Source organism: Alexandromys fortis, unplaced genomic scaffold (assembly GCF_014885135.2).
Source record: "Alexandromys fortis isolate MF-2015 unplaced genomic scaffold, M_Fortis_MF-2015_v1.1 scaffold_36, whole genome shotgun sequence".
In the NCBI taxonomy this organism is placed as follows: Eukaryota; Metazoa; Chordata; class Mammalia; order Rodentia; family Cricetidae; genus Alexandromys; species Alexandromys fortis.
Window position 1 is genome coordinate 1,849,498 of NW_026067915.1, and position 24,131 is coordinate 1,873,628.

General features: G+C 35.2%; 1 protein-coding gene across 3 annotated transcripts in view; it reads left to right on the top strand.

The window, feature by feature from the left end:
• The window catches only part of Stag1 (STAG1 cohesin complex component), a 305,418-nt gene that overhangs the window by 232,993 nt on the left and 48,294 nt on the right, over positions 1 to 24,131 (top strand). For all 3 annotated transcript variants that reach the window (XM_050139376.1, XM_050139375.1, XM_050139374.1), the window contains 5 exons: positions 6,172 to 6,264; positions 6,361 to 6,450; positions 6,599 to 6,802; positions 7,670 to 7,740; positions 9,567 to 9,654. In XM_050139376.1, the coding sequence (XP_049995333.1) occupies positions 6,172 to 6,264; positions 6,361 to 6,450; positions 6,599 to 6,802; positions 7,670 to 7,740; positions 9,567 to 9,654 (546 nt within the window). The remainder of the gene's footprint in view (positions 1 to 6,171; positions 6,265 to 6,360; positions 6,451 to 6,598; positions 6,803 to 7,669; positions 7,741 to 9,566; positions 9,655 to 24,131) is intronic.

The following is a 24,131-nucleotide window of genomic DNA, read 5'->3' on the forward strand; positions in this document are numbered from 1 at the left end:
TAAATCTTTAAAAAAATATATATTCATTTTTATATCATCCCTCTTTAAATAAAACTAACATTTATAAACAATCATTTTGGTAATTCAAGCGTAGATTATTCTAAACTGCTTCCAGCTGTGTTTTGGGTGAAATATTTTTAGGATTCACAGAGATAGTTCAGCAGGGTCTTGTTCCATCCAACCACATTAGCCTGAAAGGGAGCCACGGGTTCTCATTTTTTGTGTAAACAACAGCAGAACCTCTTTACCAAAACAATATATCCTTATACCCAAATTTTAAAGTCAAGATACCTTTATGTTGGTTTAAGTTAGCACACCCCAGAATCAAATGTCTCTTTGCAGTCAAAAAATTCAAAGAAAACACAATAATATACATAATCCAGACTGTCTATATTTCATCTTTGCATGGCTTATTTTTCTTTACTTCTTTCATCTATAGCTGCCTATACTCTTTTATATTACTTTTACTGTCTCTTTAAATATTTTTTAAAACTATTTCTTTTCAGAGCTATCTATACTCTTTTTCTTCTCTCCTCCAAGCCTGTACATTTTTTTGAACACTCACACTTTGTCATATTTAGAGGTCTTTTATGTCTGAATCTGTCCTATTGCATATTTGTAATCCTTTTCTGACAAAGAGTATTTAAAATTGTAAGTAGTGTGGTCACAGCGGCCCTGGATGCTGCCTCTGCCTCTCTCAGCCTTTCAGTATGGTGAAAATACCTTTATTGCCAGCTCTGGTACCTCCTATTGGAGCTACACTCACCACCTCAACTCTGGGAAGGAACATGTGGCACATATTTATCTGAGTAAAAGCTAAATCTGTCATGCAGCTCATTGCATGGCCTGGAAATATCTCTGTGTATGGCAGAGGGAATTGCCATGCTCTCCTGCCTTTCTAGGCCTAGCGGACTGATCCAGCCAGTTCCCCAGACAGAGATTGCTGAGCTGCTTGTGTACTCTTAGCTACTTTCCTCCTAACTCTGAGTAGGTGTACAAGGTTCCAGACCAGAAGTAGGTGGCAGGCCATGCATGTTAGATCCAGTCGTTCGGATGCCATTTACAAGTGTAGACTGCTCATTCCATTTTCTGGCCACCCAAAATCACACTGAAACTAATTACAGTACTCCTTGACCTAATAGCTCAGGCTTCTCATTAACTAAATCTTAAATTAACCTATTTCCATTACTCTGTGTATTGCCTCAAGGCAATAAAGAGGTTCCGGGTGCTTCTTCTTCGGCAGCTACATGGCATCTCTCTGACTCGTTCTACTTTCTCTATATATCTCTTCCAGCCTGGCTATATTCTGCCCTGCTGTATGGCAAAACAGCTTCTTTATTAGCCAATGGTAATAAAACATTGATAGCATGCATAAGGAAATCTCACATCATTACCTTATGTTAGAGGATCTGGCAGACCCATATGGATCAGACGTGTTATGTGTATGGGATGATTCGTAGTGCTGATTATTTCTTGTAACTGAATACATAATAAAGTCAATTCTGTATCATCTGGTATAAATTCAGCAGGTTCAATATGTAAAAACTATTTCTGCATAAGACGAATCTCTACCTTTCTTAAGAGAGTCTCTAAAATCCACTAGTACCATCAGAAAAGCATAGTTCTGACATTTGGACAGAATCATAAGGTTTAGATCCACTTTTTAAAATTTTCTTATTTGTAACCTGTCTTCCCCGATTTACTTAACATCACTGTAGAATGTAGGTACACCAGTTTTTGGTGACTCCATTTATAATGTAAGGAAGGATCCAATTAGTTCTCTTTATAAGTTAAATTCTTTCTTTGGGAGTATTTGTTGTTATTCTTCTCCAAAAAATTACTACAAGCCCTTTGCCAGGATTCACATTCTGCCTATAATTTGTGAATTTCATCATTATTTTAAGAGCACTACAATTTTGCCTGGGTCTATTACTGCTAATTGATAAAGTCTCAATTTTCCTTTTAGAACTAACTCAGAGACCCTTTCCACATAAGTTTTTAATTTTTTACTCAGTTTATGTAGTGAAAAGATCCATTCTAAGATGGTATCTTCCTTCTGCATTAAAATTCCTATAGGAGAATGTTTGGAGGGTAATATGACCAGAATGCAGTTAAGATGTTGACCCACACAATCCGTGTGTGCATTCTGTAATTTCTCTTCACCAAATCCAGTTCACTCTCAGCTTCAGCTGATCATTCCCTGGGTCTATTTAATTCCTCGTCACCGTCTAAAGTTTTGAGCAGATTACTCAATTCATCAGGTTTTATCCCAGTAGTGGGTTGTATATAGAAAATGTCTCCTAGCAATCTTTAAAAGTCATTATGAGTCTGCAGTCAGTCTCTCCTATTTGTACCTTTTGGGATCTAATTTTTTGTGAACCTTTTTTATACCCTAAATAATTAATAGAATCTCCTCTTTGTATTTTCTGAGGAGCAATTTGTAATCCCCAACAAGGCAAATTTTTCTTTTTCAAACATTCTAAAGTATCCACATTTGAATCAGCTAGTAAGATGTCATTCATGTAATGGTAAACTACAGATTCAGGAAATTGCTTATCCATTTGGAGTATCATTTCCAGTGACTGCCCTACAAAATATTGGCACAGGGTAGGGCTATTTAATATTCCTTGTAGGAGAACCTTCTATTGATATCTTATAGGCTTATAATTACTTAAAATACTCAATTTTTTTGTCTTTTTCTTGTAAAGGTATAGTGAAGAGAAACAGTCTTTTAAATGAATAAATATAAGAGGCCACCCTTTAGGCAATGGAGAAGGCAGAGGAATGCCAGACTGTAGAAAGCCCATTGAATGAATCACCTTATTAACAGTTCTTAGATCTGTTACCATTCTCCATTTTCCAGATTTCTTTTTAACAACAAAATACAAGAGAATTCCAAGGGCTGGTTGATCCTTCAATATGCTGAGCAGTTAGTTGCTCCTGTACCAGCTGTTCTAAAGCCTGTGGTTTCTCTGTTGTTAAAGGCCATTGCTTAACTCATACAGATTTGTCTGTCAACCATTTTAAAGTTAGGGTTGTTTGGGCCTTTGTAAGATAAGTAGCTCTTGTGCCCTGTTCTTGTACAACCTGAATGGTCAGTCACTGTTTTTTATAACATCTTGTAATATTTTTCCCAGATGCATACATTAATTAATGATTTGTTTCTGAGATTGGAGAAATGTTAATTTGAGTATTCCATTGCTGTAATCAGTCACATCCCACAAATTCATTGCTATTTAATTTAATTTTCCTCTCTGACTTTCTGGCCCTATACCTTCGACCCATTCATGCTCTGTTTTATGTGAGATAATGTTCCAATCCCTAAAAGCTGAACATTTACCTCCTGCAGACGCCAATTTGAATGTCAAGATTCTGATGAAATTATTGTTACATCTGCACCTGTGTCTACCAGACTGTCAATGACAGTATCATTTATTCATATTTTTAAGTTTGGTCTTTGTTCATTCATCAAAGTTTGCCAAAATATTTGCTTTATGGTTTTTCCTTAATTTTTTTTTGTTGTTGTTCTCTATTCTATAGCTCTTTTATTATCCAAAGTAGTATGGTTCCTTACAATAGGCATTAGGTTCTTTAAATGTTCTGGGAAGGAGTTTCCTCCATGATGACAGGAAATGACTGACCAGATTCTTATAGAGCCCTCAAGAAGTTTCCCAATGGCTAAGGGGTACTTTGAATGCCCCTTGTTAATCTACATTTTAGTCCAGTGTCTTCCTTTGCCATACCTTCTGCATAATCCAGAAGGGAGAAGTAGTCTTTTTGGATTATGCTTAGTAAAAACATTGTTTCTAGGATACTGCCCCTTTTAAGATGACCTTGATTGCCAAAATTGAAACACTTGATATTTCAATTTTTCCTCAATCCTTCGGAAATCACCTCTCCTATTAAAACATCATCATGGTCATGAGATTCAATATTGATTGTATCTTGGATCCATTCCTCCAAGAGCACTGATCTTGCCTTAAATGGTCTAATTTTGCTTTTGTATTGAAAATTGGCATTTTCAAAACCAGAAATTGGATTATTATTTGTCTAGCTTCTGAATTTGGTATCAGTCTATTTATTGCTGATGTCAGTTTTTGTAAGAAATTAATGAAGGTTTCTTTGGGGCCCTATATGACTTTAGTAAACGACTCAATCTTCTTTCCTACTTCTTCAGTTCTGTCCCAAGCATTCAAAGCTGCTGCATGCCATAAAGCCAGGATGGGGCTATCATATAGGTATTGCCTTTCTATAGTAGCATAATCTTCTTTTCCAACAAGTTGATCTTGGGATATTTCTATATTTCTAGCTCCATTCTGCTGTTAATAGTCTTAGCCTCTTCTTTCAACTAGGTCCTCCACTGTGATTGTGGACAAGGCTCTGAGACTGCTGTAACCAAGTCTCTCTAGTCTTTAGGAATAATCCTATTACAAGTTGACCATGAGTTTAGTATGTTTCACAAATGGCGAATACGTGCTATATGAGATTATCGCTTCCTGGAATCTCCTTAGAACTAACATTGTCACAGGAGTCCTTTCAACTCTTACAGAGTCTTGGGGATACCTATCATTTTGCAATTTCTGTAAGGTTATCAGATATATTAAGGTTGGTTGCCTTATATTCCTCTCTCCACCCATCCCTATCCCTACCTGTTTCCACCTCTCCCTAGTACTGGCATTAAGGCCTTGTCCTCCCAAAATATTGGGATTAAAGTTATCAGCCACTACTGCCTGGACTCTAGTGGCTTAGCTGTGCACTCTGATCTTCAGGCAGTCTTTATTTGTTAAAACACAAACAAAATGTCACTACAAAAAATAGAAATTGCATGTAAAATTATACTAAAGCATTATTGGTCAATGTTGGAAATACTATTTTTAAGTCGTCATCTGTTAAAAGGACCTATCATGAATGAAACCATAAATGATTTGTTTTAAAATTATACAGGAAAATAAATTAGTATCCTCATAAAATCCTGATTAATATTCAACATTTTAGAGATTTTGAAATTTTGTTTTTGTTTTGTTTTTGTTTGTTTGGGTTTTTTTTTTTTTTTTTGGTTTTTCGAGACAGGGTTTCTCTGTGGCTTTGGAGCCTGTCCTGGCACTAGCTCTGTAGACCAGGCTGGTCTCGAACTCACAGAGAACCGCCTGCCTCTGCCTCCCAAGTGCTGGGATTAAAGGCGTGCACCACCACCGCCCGGCTTATAAAAGTCTTTTTAAACTGTGTTTTGCTCCAATTTTGCCAAATAATTCAATTTTAGGGCTAATTTCTAGTCCTTTCACAAATGTTGCCCCTTTTTTGTACTTCCTTACTTTCTATCAGAATAAATTGGCCCAGATATAAAAGTAATTTTAAAATTTATACACTTAATACTAGAAGCCTTCATTCTTTCAAAGTTTCTGTGGGCCTAAGATTCACTCATGATTTAGTTGCTATTTGGCTTAGAACCTCTTAGGGTTGACCACATCTTTATCTTCAGCCTTGACTGGGATGGTTTAAAACATAGCCACATGAATCATTTTTCACATGTGGCAGGCAAGGTGTGGACTGATACTAGCTAGGTAAGAGATCTTAAAGGTTCTCTGTCTACATGCCCACTCTGTAGGAATGTTTGAGTGTTGTCCTTTCTCAGAAGAATTAATTGAACATATAATGAATACTGCTCTATTTTTAATGCTAAAAGTCATGAAATCATTCTGGAGATATAGTTAGAATCAGTAGCATCCTGTTGATCACACAAATTATCTTTACTCATTGTGGGAAAATGACCTACCAAGGGTATAACTAGCAGGGAATGGGAACCCTAAAGGAATTAAACTGAACTTTGGGTTTCATTCTGTTACACAATAACCAACCATTTTTTTTCTCGTGAGCCATGGTTCCTTAATAGTAGCTGACAAGGATCAGAATCTTGGTGCTGTTTGATTATGGTTATTTTTCTATAATGTCTTCTAGGCATGTGTACTAGACACAGATGAGAAATACATATTTATATAAGTATAATTATTCATTCATTATTGCTCTCACTTAAGTTTATCCTAACACTTAATTTTTTTATATTCCTCTTAAATTTCTTGGTTATGTCATCCACCAATTCTTCATCATTTTATATTTAACATTTTCAATTTTTATTGCCAAGTGACAATTTTTTTCATTTCTTTTTATTTCTAGGTGCTAACAGCCAAAGAAAGGAAAACTCAAATTGATGACAGAAACAAATTAACTGAGCATTTTATCATTACACTTCCTATGTTACTATCAAAGGTATATGCCATTTTCAGTGTTATGATAATACGCCCCTGAGTTTACTCTCTTGCACTATTATTGTAGTTACTCTTTTTTCTTTGCTACTTCCTCTAGTATTCTGCAGATGCAGAGAAGGTAGCAAACTTGCTACAAATTCCGCAGTATTTTGATCTAGAAATCTACAGCACGGGTAGGATGGAAAAGGTAAGACATTCTGAAATTTTGCTACTAAAGTAGTTTTAGTAACTGAATTTTATATTTTCATCTAATCATAAGGTTATTTGGTGAATGATGATTTTTAATTTTTCGCTATTAATCTAAATATCACAGCTTTCCTTTTGTTCCTCCTCAGCACCTGGATGCTTTATTAAAACAGATTAAGTTTGTTGTAGAGAAACATGTAGAATCAGATGTTCTAGAAGCCTGCAGTAAAACCTACAGCATTTTATGCAGTGAAGAGTATACCATCCAGAATAGAGTTGATATCGCTCGGAGCCAGCTGATTGATGAATTTGTAGATCGATTCAATCATTCTGTTGAAGATCTGTTGCAAGAGGTTCGTTATAACGTTGATGGTTCATGTACTAATTTTGGTTAATAATTATTCAGAATACATGAATATGTGAGTCAGTCATATTTTTAATAAATCTAAAATTTTCCACCCTTTTCAGAATTTAGCATACTATGGAAATGTGTACATCCTATAAAGATCGACCTTTTCTAGTTTACTTTTCATGCTACATTTTCTTCCCCTTTTTGAAGAACAGTTCAAGATTTGCTTTTTCTTCTTAATTTTGTTTCCTATTTCAGGGATCCAATTTACATTTTTAAATTAATTATCATAATGTGCTAGTTAATCGAACAAATTAAGTTAGACATGCTTGCTCAAGCAGTATTCTTGACAAACTAGTTATTTTCTCTTTATATTTGGGCTTCTTATATCATGTCCTTACTTTCTTATCTATAAGACAGTCTGAAATTCTTATAGATGTTTTGTTCCTCCTGAGAAATCTATATAACTAATTTTTTAAAAGAATTTTGGTGATTTTTCAAACATATCTTGTTTTTTTACCATAATTTTCTAAAGTGACTGGTCACAGTAAAATCTTAAATAATCATTAAACATTTTTCAGGATAAGGTAGCTCAGACAGTAATTGATGTTTGCATTCATGAGGAACACCTGGTATCCAGTCCTCAGTATTGAAAGACAGAGTGCACTAGCTAGAGCTTTAAAACACTATCACAAGCAGTTTCAATTTCAAGGAATTTACCATAGTGTATTATAAAAATGTATATGCCTTTATTCATCTGTAGTGAATATAATACTTTATAGAATGAATTTTAGGCAGTTAAGCATTGGTAGGACGTAATATAAATCTGAGTTGCTCTAAAGGTGAGGTCACATTTACTTTTTATTTCTAGGGTGAAGAAGCTGATGATGATGATATCTACAACGTTCTTTCTACCTTAAAGCGTTTAACTTCTTTTCACAAGTATGTCATATTTATTATTCATGTTAATTTAACAAGTAACATATTGGCCAATGAGTAGACTGAACGTAACATTTAACTTTTGCAACAGTGATAAATTTTTTTTAAAGATACATTTATTATGTATACAACATTCTGTCTTCATGTATGCCCGCATGTCAGAGGAGGGTGCCAGATCTCATTACAGATGGTTGTGAGCCACCATGTGGTTGCTGGGAATCGAACTCAGGACCTCTGGAAGAGCAGCTGGTGCTCTTAACCACTGAGCCATCTCTCTAGCCCCAGTGATAAATTTTTTAATATTAAATCATAACAAATTTTGCTCATTCAGATTTTCTCAGAATTGTTAGTTTTAATTATTGTTAGTATAAGAATCGTCATTAATTTTGTAAACTAATCATTTCAGTACAAAGTGTACTGTAAACATTTTAGTCATTATTATTTAAGAAATAGGTGAGCTTATACAATAAACTGGAATTTTATAAGTCATTTTTAATTGATGGTATGTAACAACCTTGCTAAGTAAAAAGTAAGATTGATAAGAAGATTGTATATGTTGGTTCAAAGTTGCAAATTTTCAGTTATAAGGGACCTTTTTCAATAAAAAAAAATTTAAGATAGATTTCTTTCTTTTAGCTGTTCCACAATCTGTATGATAAGCATTTACAATATATTACTTAATTGCCAAACTATATATAGATCAATGAGAAAAGATTTTTGAGGAAGTTATGCAAGTAATTCCTGTGGACTTCTAGATTATTACCGTTTTTACTAAGTAGATAGAATAACAGTTGGATTTGAATAAGGAATATAGTTTGAAAGCACTGCTTTCAAATCCACATATCCCTGGAATGAGGTTTATCGTCTCCACAAAGAAAGAAAAACAGAATTGTTTTGACACTAGAAGGTTTGTTGTCAAAAGGAAGCTCTTAATAAATTATTCACGTTTCAAAAGCAGTTTCTAGCATCTAGGCTTTTTGTTGATTGTGATAGTGCCTGCTGCTACTCCTACCTGCTTTTGAGGGGAAAAAACTGACTCCAGAGATGGAAACTAGCTAGCGCAACAGAGCATTGTAGTGAGACCTTGTCTCTGTGGGTGAGGGGAAGGAAAGAAGGAAGAAATAAAGAAAAAGAGAGAAATCAAATCCTTTTTTACATACAAGTAAACTTTTTGGAATTTTGTATAGAACTCTTATTTTAAAGCATATCTTGTCATTTATGATAAAAGTTAACACCCACAGTCAAAAGAACTGGCTCTGTAGTGGAGTTCATGTTTCTTCCTTCAAAGTCAGGTAAGGCGGCATCAGAGACAGGAGGACGTGCAGGAGCTGCAGGCCATTCTGCACTACATAGTGAGCCCTGAGAAAAATCGTTCAAAAGTCTTCAGGCTATATAAATGGCTACACAATGAATTTTGAGTTTCTCATATTTCCTATCCTCTAGTTTTGTAATTCTCTCCATTTGATGACAGGAGATTTCTCCCTCAAAAATACAAATGTAATTGTATTTTTTAAATTGTGAAAGGGTTCTTTTTAAAATGTACTTTTAAATATAACAAAGTTATGCATGTTTACGAGTTTGGATTAACAATTTAAGGAGAAACCTGATGTTAAATGTGAAACTTGTGGTTTATTTAACAAACTCTACCTCTACCATTACTCTTGTTTTCTTTTTTTTTTTTTTCTGCATTTAAATGTTTCCATTATGGGTTGATTTTAATTCTACAAGAAAATGAATATTGTTTTGTTATTCTGCTTAGTGAAACTGAACTTCAATTTAAATTATCTTTTATTCTAGAGTAAAATTAAAACCTTTTTTATTTCTTGTAGTGCTCATGATCTCACTAAATGGGATTTGTTTGGCAATTGCTATAGACTATTGAAGACTGGAATTGAACATGGAGCCATGCCAGAACAGGTAGGAAATTACTAATATTCTTTCTGTGCTTTAGGAAGCTAAGCTTTTCTGAAGCCATTTGCAGAAAATACTGATAAGTCTAAAATACAACTAGTGCCTTGGAGAATTATTGTCCTTGTGATTAGAACTGTTTGTTATGTCTTATATTTAGATGTTTTAAAGTAGCTAAAGATAAACTATTTTTATTATAGTGTATCTTTAAAATTTAATGTTAAAGTAAACATCCCTTGAAAAACTATTAATTTCTATAATACATTTCTAATGATGACTGTTTTGGTATTGTCATAAATACTAATGGCACCAGACCTTCAGCATGGGCTTAATTTTGTAGTACAAACATTATTTGGATAAGAATCTGAATTTTTTGCCTAATCTGAAAGATACTTAAGTAATTAGCTAATTCTACATGAGAAAGAGAAGAGTTATTCTGTTTATTACAGATACTCATGAGACCTGACTTCATATTTATTGGTGATGCTGGGGATTGTCTGTTGACTCCTATTTGACAATGATGTTTACATAATGTATTACTACTCTTAAAGTAACAGAATGTCAAGAGAGAACAAAATGATAATTACAAATAAAAAGTCATTTCACGGGACGGTGATGGTGCATGCCTTTAATCCCAGCACCCAGGAGGCAGAAGCAGGTGGATCTCTGAATTCGAGGTCAACTTGGTTTAAAGAGTGAGTTCCAAGACTGCCAGTGAGGAATACATAGAGAAACCTTGTCTTGAAAACAAAAACAGAACAAACAAACAAAAACCTAATAAAAGTCAGTCACAAAACACAAGTATGATGACATCTGTAGTTTGAGTGACTTATAAGGCTGTGTCAGGGGCACTAGTTAGATGTAGATTAAAGGCCAACAGCCTGAGCCAACAGAATACGATTTCATACCCCCCAAAATTTTAATATGTAAAATATACAAACGGCCACAAAAGCCTTTAAAAAGCAGTGTTTTATTGTTACTATAATTAATTCTTCTCAAGTGCCTAACATGGTTTGGGTGTGTAACTCAGTGGCAGAGCACTTGCCTAGTATATACAAGGCCTTGGATTTGATTCCTAGAACTGCAAAAATAAATTGATATAAAAAGTTATTTACTACCGGGCAATGGTAGTGCACGGCTTTTATCCCAGCACTCAGAGACAGAGACAGGCAGATCTCTGTGAGTTAGTTCAAGGTCAGCCTGCTCTACCGAGTAAATTCTAGGACAGCCAGAGCTACACAGAGAAACTCTTGTCTAGAAAAACAAAACAAAGACAAAAAAAAATTTCTTGATCCCTCTCTTAATAAACACAGTGTACCTAGTGCTTTTTTTCCATTTGTCAAAGGAGGATAAAATCTGGGGCAAATGTGTCACATTTGAACATTTCCTTTATAGATATATGGGAAAATTAAGTTAGGAAGTTGTTTTATTCTTCCATTTACTGTAGCTAAGCTCAGTTTTTTCTTCTGCTACAGAATAATGTTAATGTGTTTGCTTTATTGTGGCAAGAGGCTTAATATTTAACCATGTTGTTTACTTCATTTATTAATGGCACTTAAGTTTTCCGTTCTGTCTTTATCTTTTCAGTCTCCTAAATATAGCTCATTCATGTTCTCAAGGTATTTCTTACAAATTTGAAAGGTAATAAAGGTAGTCTTTTGTTGTTTTCTTTATTTTCTTTAGGAAAAAATAAAAATCACACATTTCTACTTAATGGGATTATAAACCTTTTGATATTTATTTTTAATCCACTATACCATCATTTGTTTTTTAGCCACTGACTCTGACAGTCTCATAATGCCATTTTCTGCTCTTATCACTACATAAATGTTCTTTTTCCTTATGTTAATTTTTTACATAAGATGTATCATACTTATTAATAAGTATGCGTCTTACCTTCTCTTAGATTCACACCCTCAATCTTTAACCAGGTATATGAAGTTTGAAAGCATGACTACTAGATTGTGCTCTTGTTCACGTTTATATTTTTACAAACATCTCCTAACATATACATAGAAATGAACCAAAACTGTATTTAACTAAGTTTTAGGATTATTTACTTCCCTTTTTCAGTTTCCAGCTGTTTGCTTTTTGTTAGAATCAAGATTTCCTTTGAGATTGTTTTTACTGAGCACAGACCTCAAAGAACTACCAAAACCTTTGCTGATGTTAACCCTCAATTATGCTCAGTATTTTGAGTATGTCTAGTTTTCTAGGTATTTGGGAGGACTATATTTACCATACCCTTGAATGTTTTTTCCATAATTATCTAAATCTCTCTGTAGTATTACTCTTCAGGGATAGCAGAATTTATGGGTTGGGATAGGGAATTCTCTGGTAGTAATTTGACTTTTCTAATACCAATAATGTTTTAGGTGTTCCAGCTTTAGGATATATGGATGATTAAAATTTTTAAATTTACCTATTCTAATTTTTTTATTTTTTGTATTCTAGTTATTAAGTCATATTATATAAATGTCCTGTGGGGGGGAAACATGCTTCTTTCTGTCCTCAGGTCTGTATTTTCACACTTTTGCACTTGTACATTCTATATTCACTACATATGTTAGTATGTATAATGTAGAAGTAATCTAAGCATAATTTACATCAATTACTCCCTATCCAGTGTAACATATAGTATTTTGATGCTCCATCTTTCTTATCACTTTTAGTAGGAAGCCTTTGTGTTTCATGACCCTTGATATTCTGAAGAGTACCAGCTTATAAAAAGTCTTGACTAATTTTATCTGATTGTCGCATATTTCAATTTGGATTATATATTCTTCCAGGGATGAACACTGGGTGATGGTCTATTGTCAGTGTAACAAGAGGTTCATGAGGGCTGTATGTGACCAAAGTATTTTTTACAGTTAGTATGTGCTAACAGAAAAGGAAGAGGAGCAAAAAGAAACATAATGTCAATTTGCTCACTATTGATATCAAATCACTTGATTAAGGTAGAATCTATCAAATTTCCCCTATATAGTTAACATTGTCCTTTTTAATTCATAGGCTGTCAGATTTCTTTTAAAGTATAAATATTGCTGTTTCTTGGCAAATTTTGACTTAATTCTATGCCATGATGTAATCTTATCTGAATCTCTGCTATTATGATCACAAAACAATTTCTAAAATGACAAATGTTACTGTCATTTTGTGTTTATTGATTAATACTATAGTATAAGGGAAAACTACCCATTCATTAATTCATTTAGTCATCTTTTTAATTTTAATTTATTTTTAATTTAGTATCCATATATTAGTATTGTTATAATTCATTATTGTTATTTATTTTGTTGCTTGTATATTTCCAGATCTGTCCTGTGGGAGCTTTTGTGTGTCTTTCAAACTGGCTCCCATGTGCTTTTAATAATTTTTTAGCACTTCTAGTAGTCACGCATTGCAGGATAGGCTTAAGCCCCCTGTGCTAATGTATTCTTAACATATAAAAAGTATTTTAATGCCAGGTGCTGGTGGCGCACACCTTTATTCCCAGCACTCGGGAAGCAGAGGCAGACGGATCTTTGTGAGTTCGAGGCCAGCCTGATCTACAAGAGCTAGTTCCTGGACAGGCTTCAAAGCTTCAGAGAAACCCTGTCTCTAAAAAACGAAAAACAAAACAAAACAAAAAAGTATTTTAAAATATACCAATTCTATAACACAGTTATTACTTACTGTGAAGAAACCAGATGTTCTAAATTATTTTATCTTCCTCATACATTTTTTTTATAAAACAAAAGCAAAAGGTATTTCAGGTTATCCCTATCTTATTTTGTAGCTTTATGCCTATTTCTTATTAGTATGCTACTGAGTTTAAAAGCCAGTGAGGTGGCTCAAGCAGTAAGCCTGACAACTTGAGTTTGCTCTCTGGATCCCCACAGAAAGAGAGAACTGACTCCTTCCCCTCTGACCCCCACATAGTATGTCATAGCATATGCACATCCCGCACACATATACAAAATAAATATATAAATGTGATAAATATGTTGACTAACATAAGAAAAAATAATATATTAAAACTGTATTAGCGTATCCTTTTCATAGCTTCAAACAAGCCATAGAAGATTGAAAATCAATAAAGATCATTTACATTATTATTTACTTTCAGTCAAAGTAGTATAATAAACTTGTGTATAAAAGAAAAGTAATGAAGGCCAGGCATGATGGCACATGCCTTTAAACCTTATTCTTGCTGTAAATTCTGGACCAGCCCTGGTCCACATAGAGAATTCTGAACTGGTTTGGACTACATAGTGTCACCCTATTTGAAAAAAAAAAGAAATTATATGTGATTACTGTTGGGCCTCTCCAAGAATCATTCAAACTCATTTATCACTTGGGAGGCAAAGACAGGCAGATCTCTGTGCGTTTAAGACTAGCCCAATCTACAAAGTAAGTACTGTGAGCCCCTTTCACCAAAAAGAAATAAAAAATATTTTTAAAATAAGCTGAGTACTAAATCTTGACATTTATTCATTTGTATAAGCCATATGATAAGCATATAGTTTTTATATATTATATTTATATAGATATTTTTATTTACTACAATAAAACTGAAACTTTAAATAATATGCTTAGGGCCACATAGTATGGCACACCTAGTAAAAACCAAGCTTTTAAATTATTTCCATTCTCTTTTCATTTTTGCTATTGATGCGCTACTAGCATATGGTAGCCCAGGCTATGCTTCCATTCTTTTCTCATGCCTTCTTTCCCTCACCCCATACCTTCTGATGTTTGCTCTATGTCAAATTCGTTTTTGTATTGATCTTTTTTCCCCCAAATATCTTTTGGGCTGTTTCAATAGGAACTGTGGGGAGAGATTAGATGCTGGTACTTTATCCGTCATCATGACCTGGAAATCACCACATTATTCAGACTGAACATAATATAGGGGGTGAGTTTAACTTAAGTCAGGTTATTGTTTTTGGATAGATTATGGATTGTTGTGTATGTTGTTAAGAATCATGCTTTCCTAGAAGACTATACACTTGCTGAGTTTAGAACTTGTTTCAGTTGCATATTTCTGATTTTTCCTCAGGCTTGCCATACCAAAAACTTTCAAGTGGTTATTTTCAAATTGTTCATTTGATTGTTTGATTTTTGTTTTTGTTTGTTTAAAAAAAAAAAACAGGCTATAACCCAGCCTAGCCCCAAATTCATGGAAATCCTCCTGCGTAGCCTCCCAGTTGCTGGGATTATAGGCATGTGTCGCTGTGCCCTGCTTGGTCCACTGAATTTATGACAAAGACAGAAAAGCTTTCTAAATCTAAAGGATAAAAATTGGAACACAGTTCGATTTTGAGATTCAAAACAAAAGAAAAGGACATTACCCATATGTCTTCTGGCTATCTGTAACAATTAGTCAAGCATGATGATGCATGCCTGTACCAAGTGCCCTCAGCTACTTGGAAACCTAAGACTGGAGGGTCACTTAAATCCAGATTGCAGACTAGGCTGAACAACAAAGTAAGATGCTTGTGAGAAATATGAGAAAAATCTTTGGGAGTTTGGGTTATTCAAAGACTTCTCAGAAGTCTGGTCTAATTTCACATGCCTATAACCTCAGCTCCTAAAGTAACCGAGGCAAGAGGATTACAAATTGAGGACCTGTCTTGGCTACAGAGTAATGAGTCCTGGGTAGCTTAGTGAGACCCTGTCTCAAGATGACAAGTACAAAGAGAACTGGGAGTAGGGATATAGCTCAGTTGTGGAATAAACACTGCTTAGCGCACATATGACTCAACCCCGAAAAGAAAAAGATAAGACAAATAAATGCCTGGTTACATAATTCTCTCCTTTTAAGAAAACAGAAGCACTTAGGAGTCAGGGACAGGAGGATATCTGCCTGGTATACACAGCGAGTTCCAGGACAGGCTCCAAAGCTACGAAGAGAAATCCTGTCACAAAAAATAAAAGCAGGGGGAGGGGAGTAGGATTAAAGTGCAGAACCAGGGGCTGGAGAGATGGCTCAGAGGTTAAGAGCACTGACTGCTCTTCCAGAGGTCCTGAGTTCAATTCCCAGCAACCACATGGTGGCTCACAGCCATCTGTAATGAGAGCTGGTGCCCTCTTCTGGCCAGCAAGCACACAGACAAACAGAACACTGTATACATAATAGATAAATAAATCTTTAAAAAAAAAAATGCAAAACCAGAAGCCATAGGAAAGTTATAGTCCTTAGTCTCACAGGTCAGACCTTTAGCCCAAAGCTCCAAGTTATATAATGATAACGATTGCCAAAAGTTTAAAGTGTCAGTGGAGGCTAGACAGTGGGCCCAGTTGATAAGAGCCCTGGCTACTCTTCCCAATTCCCAATAACCACATGGCAGATCACAGCCATCTGTAACTCTAGTTCCAAGAGATCAGACGCCTTCTTCTGGCATTAGTGGACAGCAGTGTACAGATATGTATGTGGACAAAATAGCCATATACACAAAATAAAATTTACAAAAGTAAATTTCATTAAGTTAATTTTACTTTCTCTTAATAATTGATGGAACATGAATAGTTGTATGTATGAATCCTATGGATATGACTACAGTGAAGTACATTGTTTAGAAAAAACATATATTCTAACACCAATATAAAAATCTTAAAGCAGCAACATTACATATGTCATCTTATGTGTATGTGATTTTTAAAAAATACTTTTTCAGACCAAGGGCATAGCATACATGAATTACAGTAGAACGGTTGGCCAGCAGATAAACAATACGCAAAATTTCTTTAAGGTAAATGTAGAGTAATTAACATAATTTTAATGGGCTTTAAGCTAAAAATCTATTCATAGGTTCAATTTTGTTGTCTTTTATAGTGCTACTAGTTTTTTAAAGTGCCATATATTCATTTAAAAGCTAACAAAGTCTGGCATGGTGGTATATGCCTGTAATTCCAGCAGTTGGGAAGTGGATAGAAGAAGAGAATCAAAGCCTCAGCTAATAAAACCCTATCTCAAAAAAAAAAAAAAAAAAAAAAGGTACTGGGAACATGAGTAGTGCTTACCCAGTCTCCATGAGGTCCTAAATTTAACCCCAGGACTGTCAATAAATATTATAAATAAATAAATCTTGGATTATTAAAAGTCTAATGAACAGGGCTGGAAAGATGACTCCAGAAGTTTAGAGTACTTACTGCTCTTGTACAGAGGGTCTGGGTTCAGTTCCCAGTACCCTGTGGTGCCTCATGACATCAGTTACAGAGGACTTGACTCTCAACTTTTGGCCTCTTCTGGCACCCACCTGACATGCCTATGGTTTTGATGTGTATATGCAAGCAAACACACATATACTTAAATGTTTTTAAAAGCTAATCTACAATTAAGACTATCTTTGATATTCATATGTATTTTTTAACGTGTAATGATGCCACTCTTCTATCAAATGTCTCTTGTGTGTTTCCTAGCATTTTTAGAAAGCTTTCAGATTTTTCTTATCACACTAAGATGGCGGTTTTATTGCCCAATTCTTTTGAAAGTAAAAGGGGTTACTAATAATTACTCTGGGGCATAACTGAGACCTAAGAATAGACAGGACATAAATTCAACTGCTTGTAAGGTAGTCTGTGATCTGGTTTCTATCTTATTCAATCTGTTTGTGACTGTACTTAGCTGTGACAGCCTATTCCTATATTGTCAGTAAAGCATACTTTGAAATTTTATTCCTTTACCAGTTTTTATATTATTCTAAGATTAGTTGTATTTTTATTTTTTGATACCAGAGGGTACAACCAGTGGTACAGCATGTTCTTAGTATGTTCTGGAAGATGGATTTATTCACTCAGCACTAAAAGTAAAGTAAAATGAAACAAGGTAGATGCTTGCTTTTCTAAAAGGTGTGTGTGTGTGTTACCTTCTCTTGCTAGCTAAGTTGTGAACATCTTTTTTGCACCCTAACATATGGTTAAACCAATTATAATATTATAGTTTTGGTGCTTTGTAGGAGGATCATCTCTCTGTGTGTTACTTTCATTGGTTAAATAAAGAGACTGCCTTGGCTTTTTGATAGAGCAGGATTTAGATAGGTGGAGTAGACTGAACAGAATGGTGGGAGAAAGAAGCAGAGTCAGGCAGATGCTATTATGAAGCTCCGGCCCTAGATGGACGTAGGTTAGAATCTTCCCGGTAAGGCACCACCTCGTGGTGCTACACAGATTATTAGAAATGGGTTAATCAAGATGTGACAGCCAGTAAGAGGCTAGAGCTAATGGGCCAGGCAGTGTTTAAATGAATACAATTTGTTTGTTGTTATTTCAGGTGTAAAGCTAGCCATGCAGGAGCCAGGTGAGACGAAAAGCAGGCCTGCTCGCCTCATCACTACAGTGCTTATTCATCTTTTAATTAATCAAGAATGTGTTCAAGCTCTTCTGTCTAGCAGAAAGCTAAGGTCCTTAGTAAACAACTATTTCAAAATTCCCAAGTATTCAGTTACTATTTGCTAACCTTTTCTTTTGGTATTTTAATGGTTACTATGGAATGATCACTTGGGTATTGACCAAATGGCTACTATTCTATATTGTTTATAAATTTATAGATCAGATAGTTTATATATTTGTAATTCATTGCCTTTTCTCATGCTTTGCTTTGTCTTTTGTTTTTCTTTTTCTCTAAACTTTTGTTATTGGTTTTTGGTTTTTGGTTTTTGAGACAGGGTTTTTCTGTAGCTTTTGGAGCCTGTCCTGGTACTTACTCCGTAGACCAGGTTTGTTGACTAAGGTTTCTATCCCACCCCGTCCCACAGCCATTCAGCCCCAAAGAAACACACAGAGATCTACATTAATTATAAACTGGTTGGCCTACTAGCTCCGGCTTTATATAACACTTACAACTTTTATTAGCCCATTATTCTTGTCTGTGTTAGCCATATGGCTTGGTACCTTTCATCAATGAGGCATTTTCATCTTGCTTCCTCTGTGGGTGAAGACTGAAAGCTGACCTTTCCTTTTCCCAGAATTCTGTTCTCATTGCCCCGCCTCTACTTCCTTCCTGGCTACTGGCCAATCAGCATTTTATTAAAAATAATACAAGTGACAGGATAAAAGACCATTGTCCCAAAGCACTCCTCCCCTTCTTTCCCCAAAACTAAGAACTCTGAATCTAATATTCTTTGTTTAGCTTTTTGTCCACACCATTATCCATAACATCTTGTAACCAACAGTCTAAACAAAGATAAATATCCATAACCTTTTTGCGGGGGGGGGGGGGAATGTGAGCATACTTTTCCGGGCTACTTTCTGCTGATTGTGGGTGCTGATAATCTTATGGGGACCTAAAGAAAATTTAGAATTATTGTCAGATTCTGGCTTGATCATCTCAGCCAGCAGTCTTGAGGCTGTTCTGGATGTAGAACTTAGACATCTGGTCCATCCACTCCTATCTGGGATTTTTCATGGGGTCTTCCTTGATCAAACCTTATTTTTTTTTTATCCAGAATGAATCTCATTTTCTGGAAACAAAAGCAAAACCTCTTCTTCAAAGTAAAATAACTTTGACTTAAATTTTTACATCAAGGCATTTTCAAAATACATGTGTTGGATTAATCCAGCAGCATTTATAATCAAATGTCTCTTAGCAACTATGGCTCCTTCCATAGCAGTCATACAACTAAATGACAACACAAAAATATGCAGTATTATAACTTGAAGGCTGGCTTGTTGGGGTTTCTGTCCCACCCAGTACACCAGAGCCGGCAAGCCCCAAAGAAAATCACACAGATAGTCTGAATTACTTATAAACAAAGGAAAATATCCATAGTCCATTTTTTGGGAATGTGGGCATAGTTTTCCAAGCTACTTCCAGCTGGTTGGGGGCACTGATAATCTTATGGAGACCTAAAGAAAATTTAGAGTATCCTGTGAGTCTTGATCATCTCAGGCAGCAGTCTTGAATCTGTTCTGGATATAGAACTCAGACATCCAGGCCATCTGTTCCTACAGGAGATTTCTATGGTGCGGTAGAACTGTCTGTATTCTGTCAATCATGTTTTAAATACACACTGATTGGCCAGGCAGGAAGTATAGGTGGGTCAACCAGACAGGAAGTAGAGGCAGGGCAATGAGAACAGGAGTGTTCTGGGAATCAGGAAGCCCCCTCCGTACTCCTGCCCAGACAACCAAGAAGCAAGATGTAACCTGCCAGCGGAGAAAGGTACTGAGCCATGTGGCTAACGTAGATAAGAACAATGGGTTAATATAATCTACAAGAGTTAACAAGAAGCCTGAGCTAATGGGCCAATCAGTTTTATAACTTATGGAGATCTCTGTGTGATTTTCTTTGGGGCTTGCCGGCTGTGGGGTACCAGGTGGGACAGATACCCCAACAAGCAGGCCCCTTCATTGTTACACAGTATCCAGATTCTCTGCATATTTTCCATCTTTACATGGCTTTATTTTAAACTATTTCTCTTATTTTTAATTTTTGGTTTTTTGAGACTATGTTTCTCTGTGTATCTTTGGCTGTCCTGGCACTCACTCTGTAGACCAGGTTGTCCTTGAACTCACAGAGATCCACCTGCCTCCACCTCCGAAGTGTTGGGATTAAAAGTGTGTGCCACCACACCCCACTATTCTCTTTTTTATTTTAAGGACTTTATCCTTTTTCTTTCCTAAGCCTACATATATTTTTAAACATACTATAAACCATTTAGAGGTTTTCTTCATCTTAAACTGTCTTTACTGTATATCTGTCTTTTTTGACCACATGAGTCTTTCATTTGCTAAGTTATATGGCTAGGTTTACAGCTGTTCAGCCCCAAAGAAACACACAGAGGTCTACATTAATTATAAACTGGATGGCTTATTAGATCAGACTTCTTATAACTCTTTTTTAAAATATTTATTTATTATATATACAATATTCTGTCTCTGTGTATGCCTGAAGGCCAGAAGAGGGCACCAGACCTCATTATAGATGGTTGCCAGCCACCATGTGGTTGCTGGGAATTGAACTCAGGACCTTTGGAAGAGCAGGCAATGCTCTTAACCACTGAGCCATCTCTCCAGCCCCCTTATAACTCTTACAACTTATATTAGCCCATTTTTCCTATCTGTGTTAGTCCTGTGGCTTAGTACCTTTCATCAGTGAGGCATTCTCATCTTGCTTCCTCTGTGTCTGGGTGACAACTGCAGACGGACCTTTCCTCTTCCCAGAAATCTCCTGTCCTCATTGCTCAGCCTCTACTTCCTGCCTGACTACTGTCCAATCAACGTTTTATTAAAAATAATACAAGTGACAGGATAAAAGACCATTGTCCCACAGCACAGGTTGGCCTCAAACTCACAGATATTTTATTCTTTGTCATATTTGTTATTTTTTTCATGCATTAGATAGTGACAACTGACTTTATGTTGACTTACACATTTTAATATGCATTGAAATTTTCTTTTAGTTACCACTACAATCATAATATAAAAGTGTTACCATCACACAAAATTGCATCCTACTATCCTTTTACTTTCTCACCCACATACAGCTCCTGGGCACCATAAGTCTGTTTTCCATTACTATAATTTTGTCATTTTGAAATTTTAAAATGTAGCCATACAGTATGGAATCCTTTAGGACATACATGTTTCAGTAAGCATGATGTCGCCAGTGAAAGTAAGGGCTCAGACATTAATACAGATGGTTGTGTGAACCAATAGTTGCTTCATGTTTACTGCTGATTAATATTATACTCTTTGGGTTCCTCATGATCTGTTCTATCCATTAACCATTTGAAAGATGTTTGAATTATTTCCAAGTTTTAACTGTCACAGTTAATGCAGTTATGAGGATTTGTGTGCAAATTTTTGTGAACATAGTTTTCATTTCTATAAAATAAATGTCAGTGAATACAATTTCTAGATCTTATAATGTGTTTCACCTTATTTTCTGCCTAGCTGTTTTCAGTGGCTGGCTACCTTACTGTCCTTAATGTATGGGAGATCCAGTGTTCTGCATCTTACCCACACTTGATCATGTTGGTAATCTGTACTTTAGATATCCTTCTTGGTATTCAATAGTGTTTTCCCTTACCTTTAACATAGGATTTATTTTTTTAATGCTACTGATCCTAAACATTTTCTCATTATCATGTTGCCAGCTATATTATTATTAATTCATATTCAAGAGTTCATTTTTAAGATGTCACTGTTTTGTAGAATTTTCAGAATTTTAAACATGCTCTGCAAATACAGATACTATAATGTGCATGAGTGTTTTACTTAATTATTTTTATTGCTGTTGTTCTGTATTCTTGTTTCATTTTGTTATGTTTGAGTCAGGGTTTCTCTATGTAGCACTGACTGTCCTGGAAGTCACTTTGTAGACCAGACAAGCCTCAAACTCAGAGATATACTTGCTTCTCCCTCCTGAGAGCTTGCATTAAAGGCATGTGTCACCACCTCCCGATTTATTCTGTATTCTTGATTCGGGCTTCACTTCCTATGCAAATTAAATTTTTGTAAACATAAATAGTCTGGAAGCTTGTCCCCTTGTCCTCATTTTCATCACTAATAGTTTATTTTTAAGAGATGTTGTATCAAAACAAAATTGGGAAACTAGCCTATAACCCCAGTGTTTTGGGGGTATAGGCAGGAGGATCAAAAATTCAAGGTTATCTATCCTTGGCTACATAGCAAAATGTAATTCATCCTGATCTATATGAGAACCTTTCTTTAAAAACAAAACAAAAAACCTACCATGATGTGTAGGAAGCTGAGTGATTCTCACTTACTCGATTTGCTAATGAGAAATTTAAAAACCATAATTACCATTATGAAATTAAGAAAATGCTTTATTAACAGTTTTTTCCTTTAGTTGTTTTTGTTTTTTCCCGAAACAGGGTTTCTCTGTATAACTTTGGCTGTACCAGAAGTCACTCTAGTAGACTAGACTGTCCTTAAACTTACAGAGACCTGCCTGCCTCTGCCTCCCAAGTGCTGGGATTAAAGGTGTGCACAACCATTGCCCAGCCAAAATCCCAATTTTTTTAAACAGTTTTAATACTGGGAGTATCTGTCACTCCAGCACTGTAGAATACATTTAAGGTGTAGTGTGTCATAGCTCCCAGTCATTCAGAGAGCAGCATTCCTGGGCTTCAGTATATGTCAAGTATATGGTTAAGAGAAGATACTGAAGGCATTCCTGCTTAATTTACCCAAAAATGTTTGTTGCAAATTAGTGTTTTCTTCTTAGGAAGAGCACTGCTTTTTGCAAATATAAGAACAGGGGAGAGAACTGAAAGAAAATCTTTAATACTTACTTGGAGTTTCTTCTTCCATCAAGATAATGTTAATGAAGAAAAGAGAAAATTGAGGCACATAGAAAAAACTTTTCATTTGTTTAGTTTTTATTTTATTGCTGGTCCTACTTCATCTTTGCTCCACAGACATGGTATAACTGGATAAATGACTTCTAGATAAGTTAAGACAATGTTTTTGTATAGAAGATAAAATACCCAAATGACTAGTTACGTGGGTTATCTATATGGTTATAGTATTGTTAATTATAATTAACAATACTATATTATATTATAGTATTGTTAAGTATAATTATAACACTGACCAAGCAAAATGTCGCCCAGTCAATGACAGCTAGTTTTTTATTGTAAAACAATATAGTAGAATCTTTTTTAATGTAAACTTTTGAAGAACACCAATATGTGGAACATTAAAATGAAAAGGCTGTTTGGAATCTGGCTTTCCACATACCCACCACCAAGAAGCTTCTGTGAGACTCTCAAAAAATATTTTGAGAAGCTGCTAGTGTAATAGGAATAGAGTAATAGGAAAAGAACTTATGTTTGTGTGGATTCAGATAAATGATATAAGCAAAGCAATTCTTGAACATTACTTATTTCTATATCTCCATTTTCTTTTTTTTTTTTTTTTTTTTTTTTTTGTTTTTAGGGACAGGGTTTCTCATAGCTTTTGGTTCCTGTTCTGGAACTAGCTCTTGTAGACCAGGCTGGCCTCGAACTCACAGAGATCCGCCTGCCTCTGCCTCCCAAGTGCTGGGATTAAAGGCGTGCGCCACCACCGCACGGCTCCATTTTCTACTATTTACTATTGATTTGAATATCTGGTTATAATAATTTAGTGGTACATCTTTTTTCAAATTAAAGAGTTTAATTTGCTTGCTTAATCAAACCCTGGGCTTTGTGTACTCAGCCAACTCTGTAGCACTAAGTAAGCAGCATGGCATCTTTTTACCTCAAGGAAAGTATGTCAGTCTTTCTTTTCCTTCCACAAACCTTCTCGCAAGTGTACTTGATAATAATTAAGTTGCAATTAACTCAGAAGTATCTCAGGACTACCAGGTATTCTATCAGTGAGCATGCATATACCAAATGCTTTTATGCACTAATGCTTTTATATTGACATTATTTTTCTGCATTTTAACATAAATCAACATTTCTTTAAGTAAAGCCATGGCATGGTCTCTTTAGTGATTTCATCAAAAGCAGCAACACTTGTTCCTCTTAATTCTGATAAGTTATTTTGAGTTT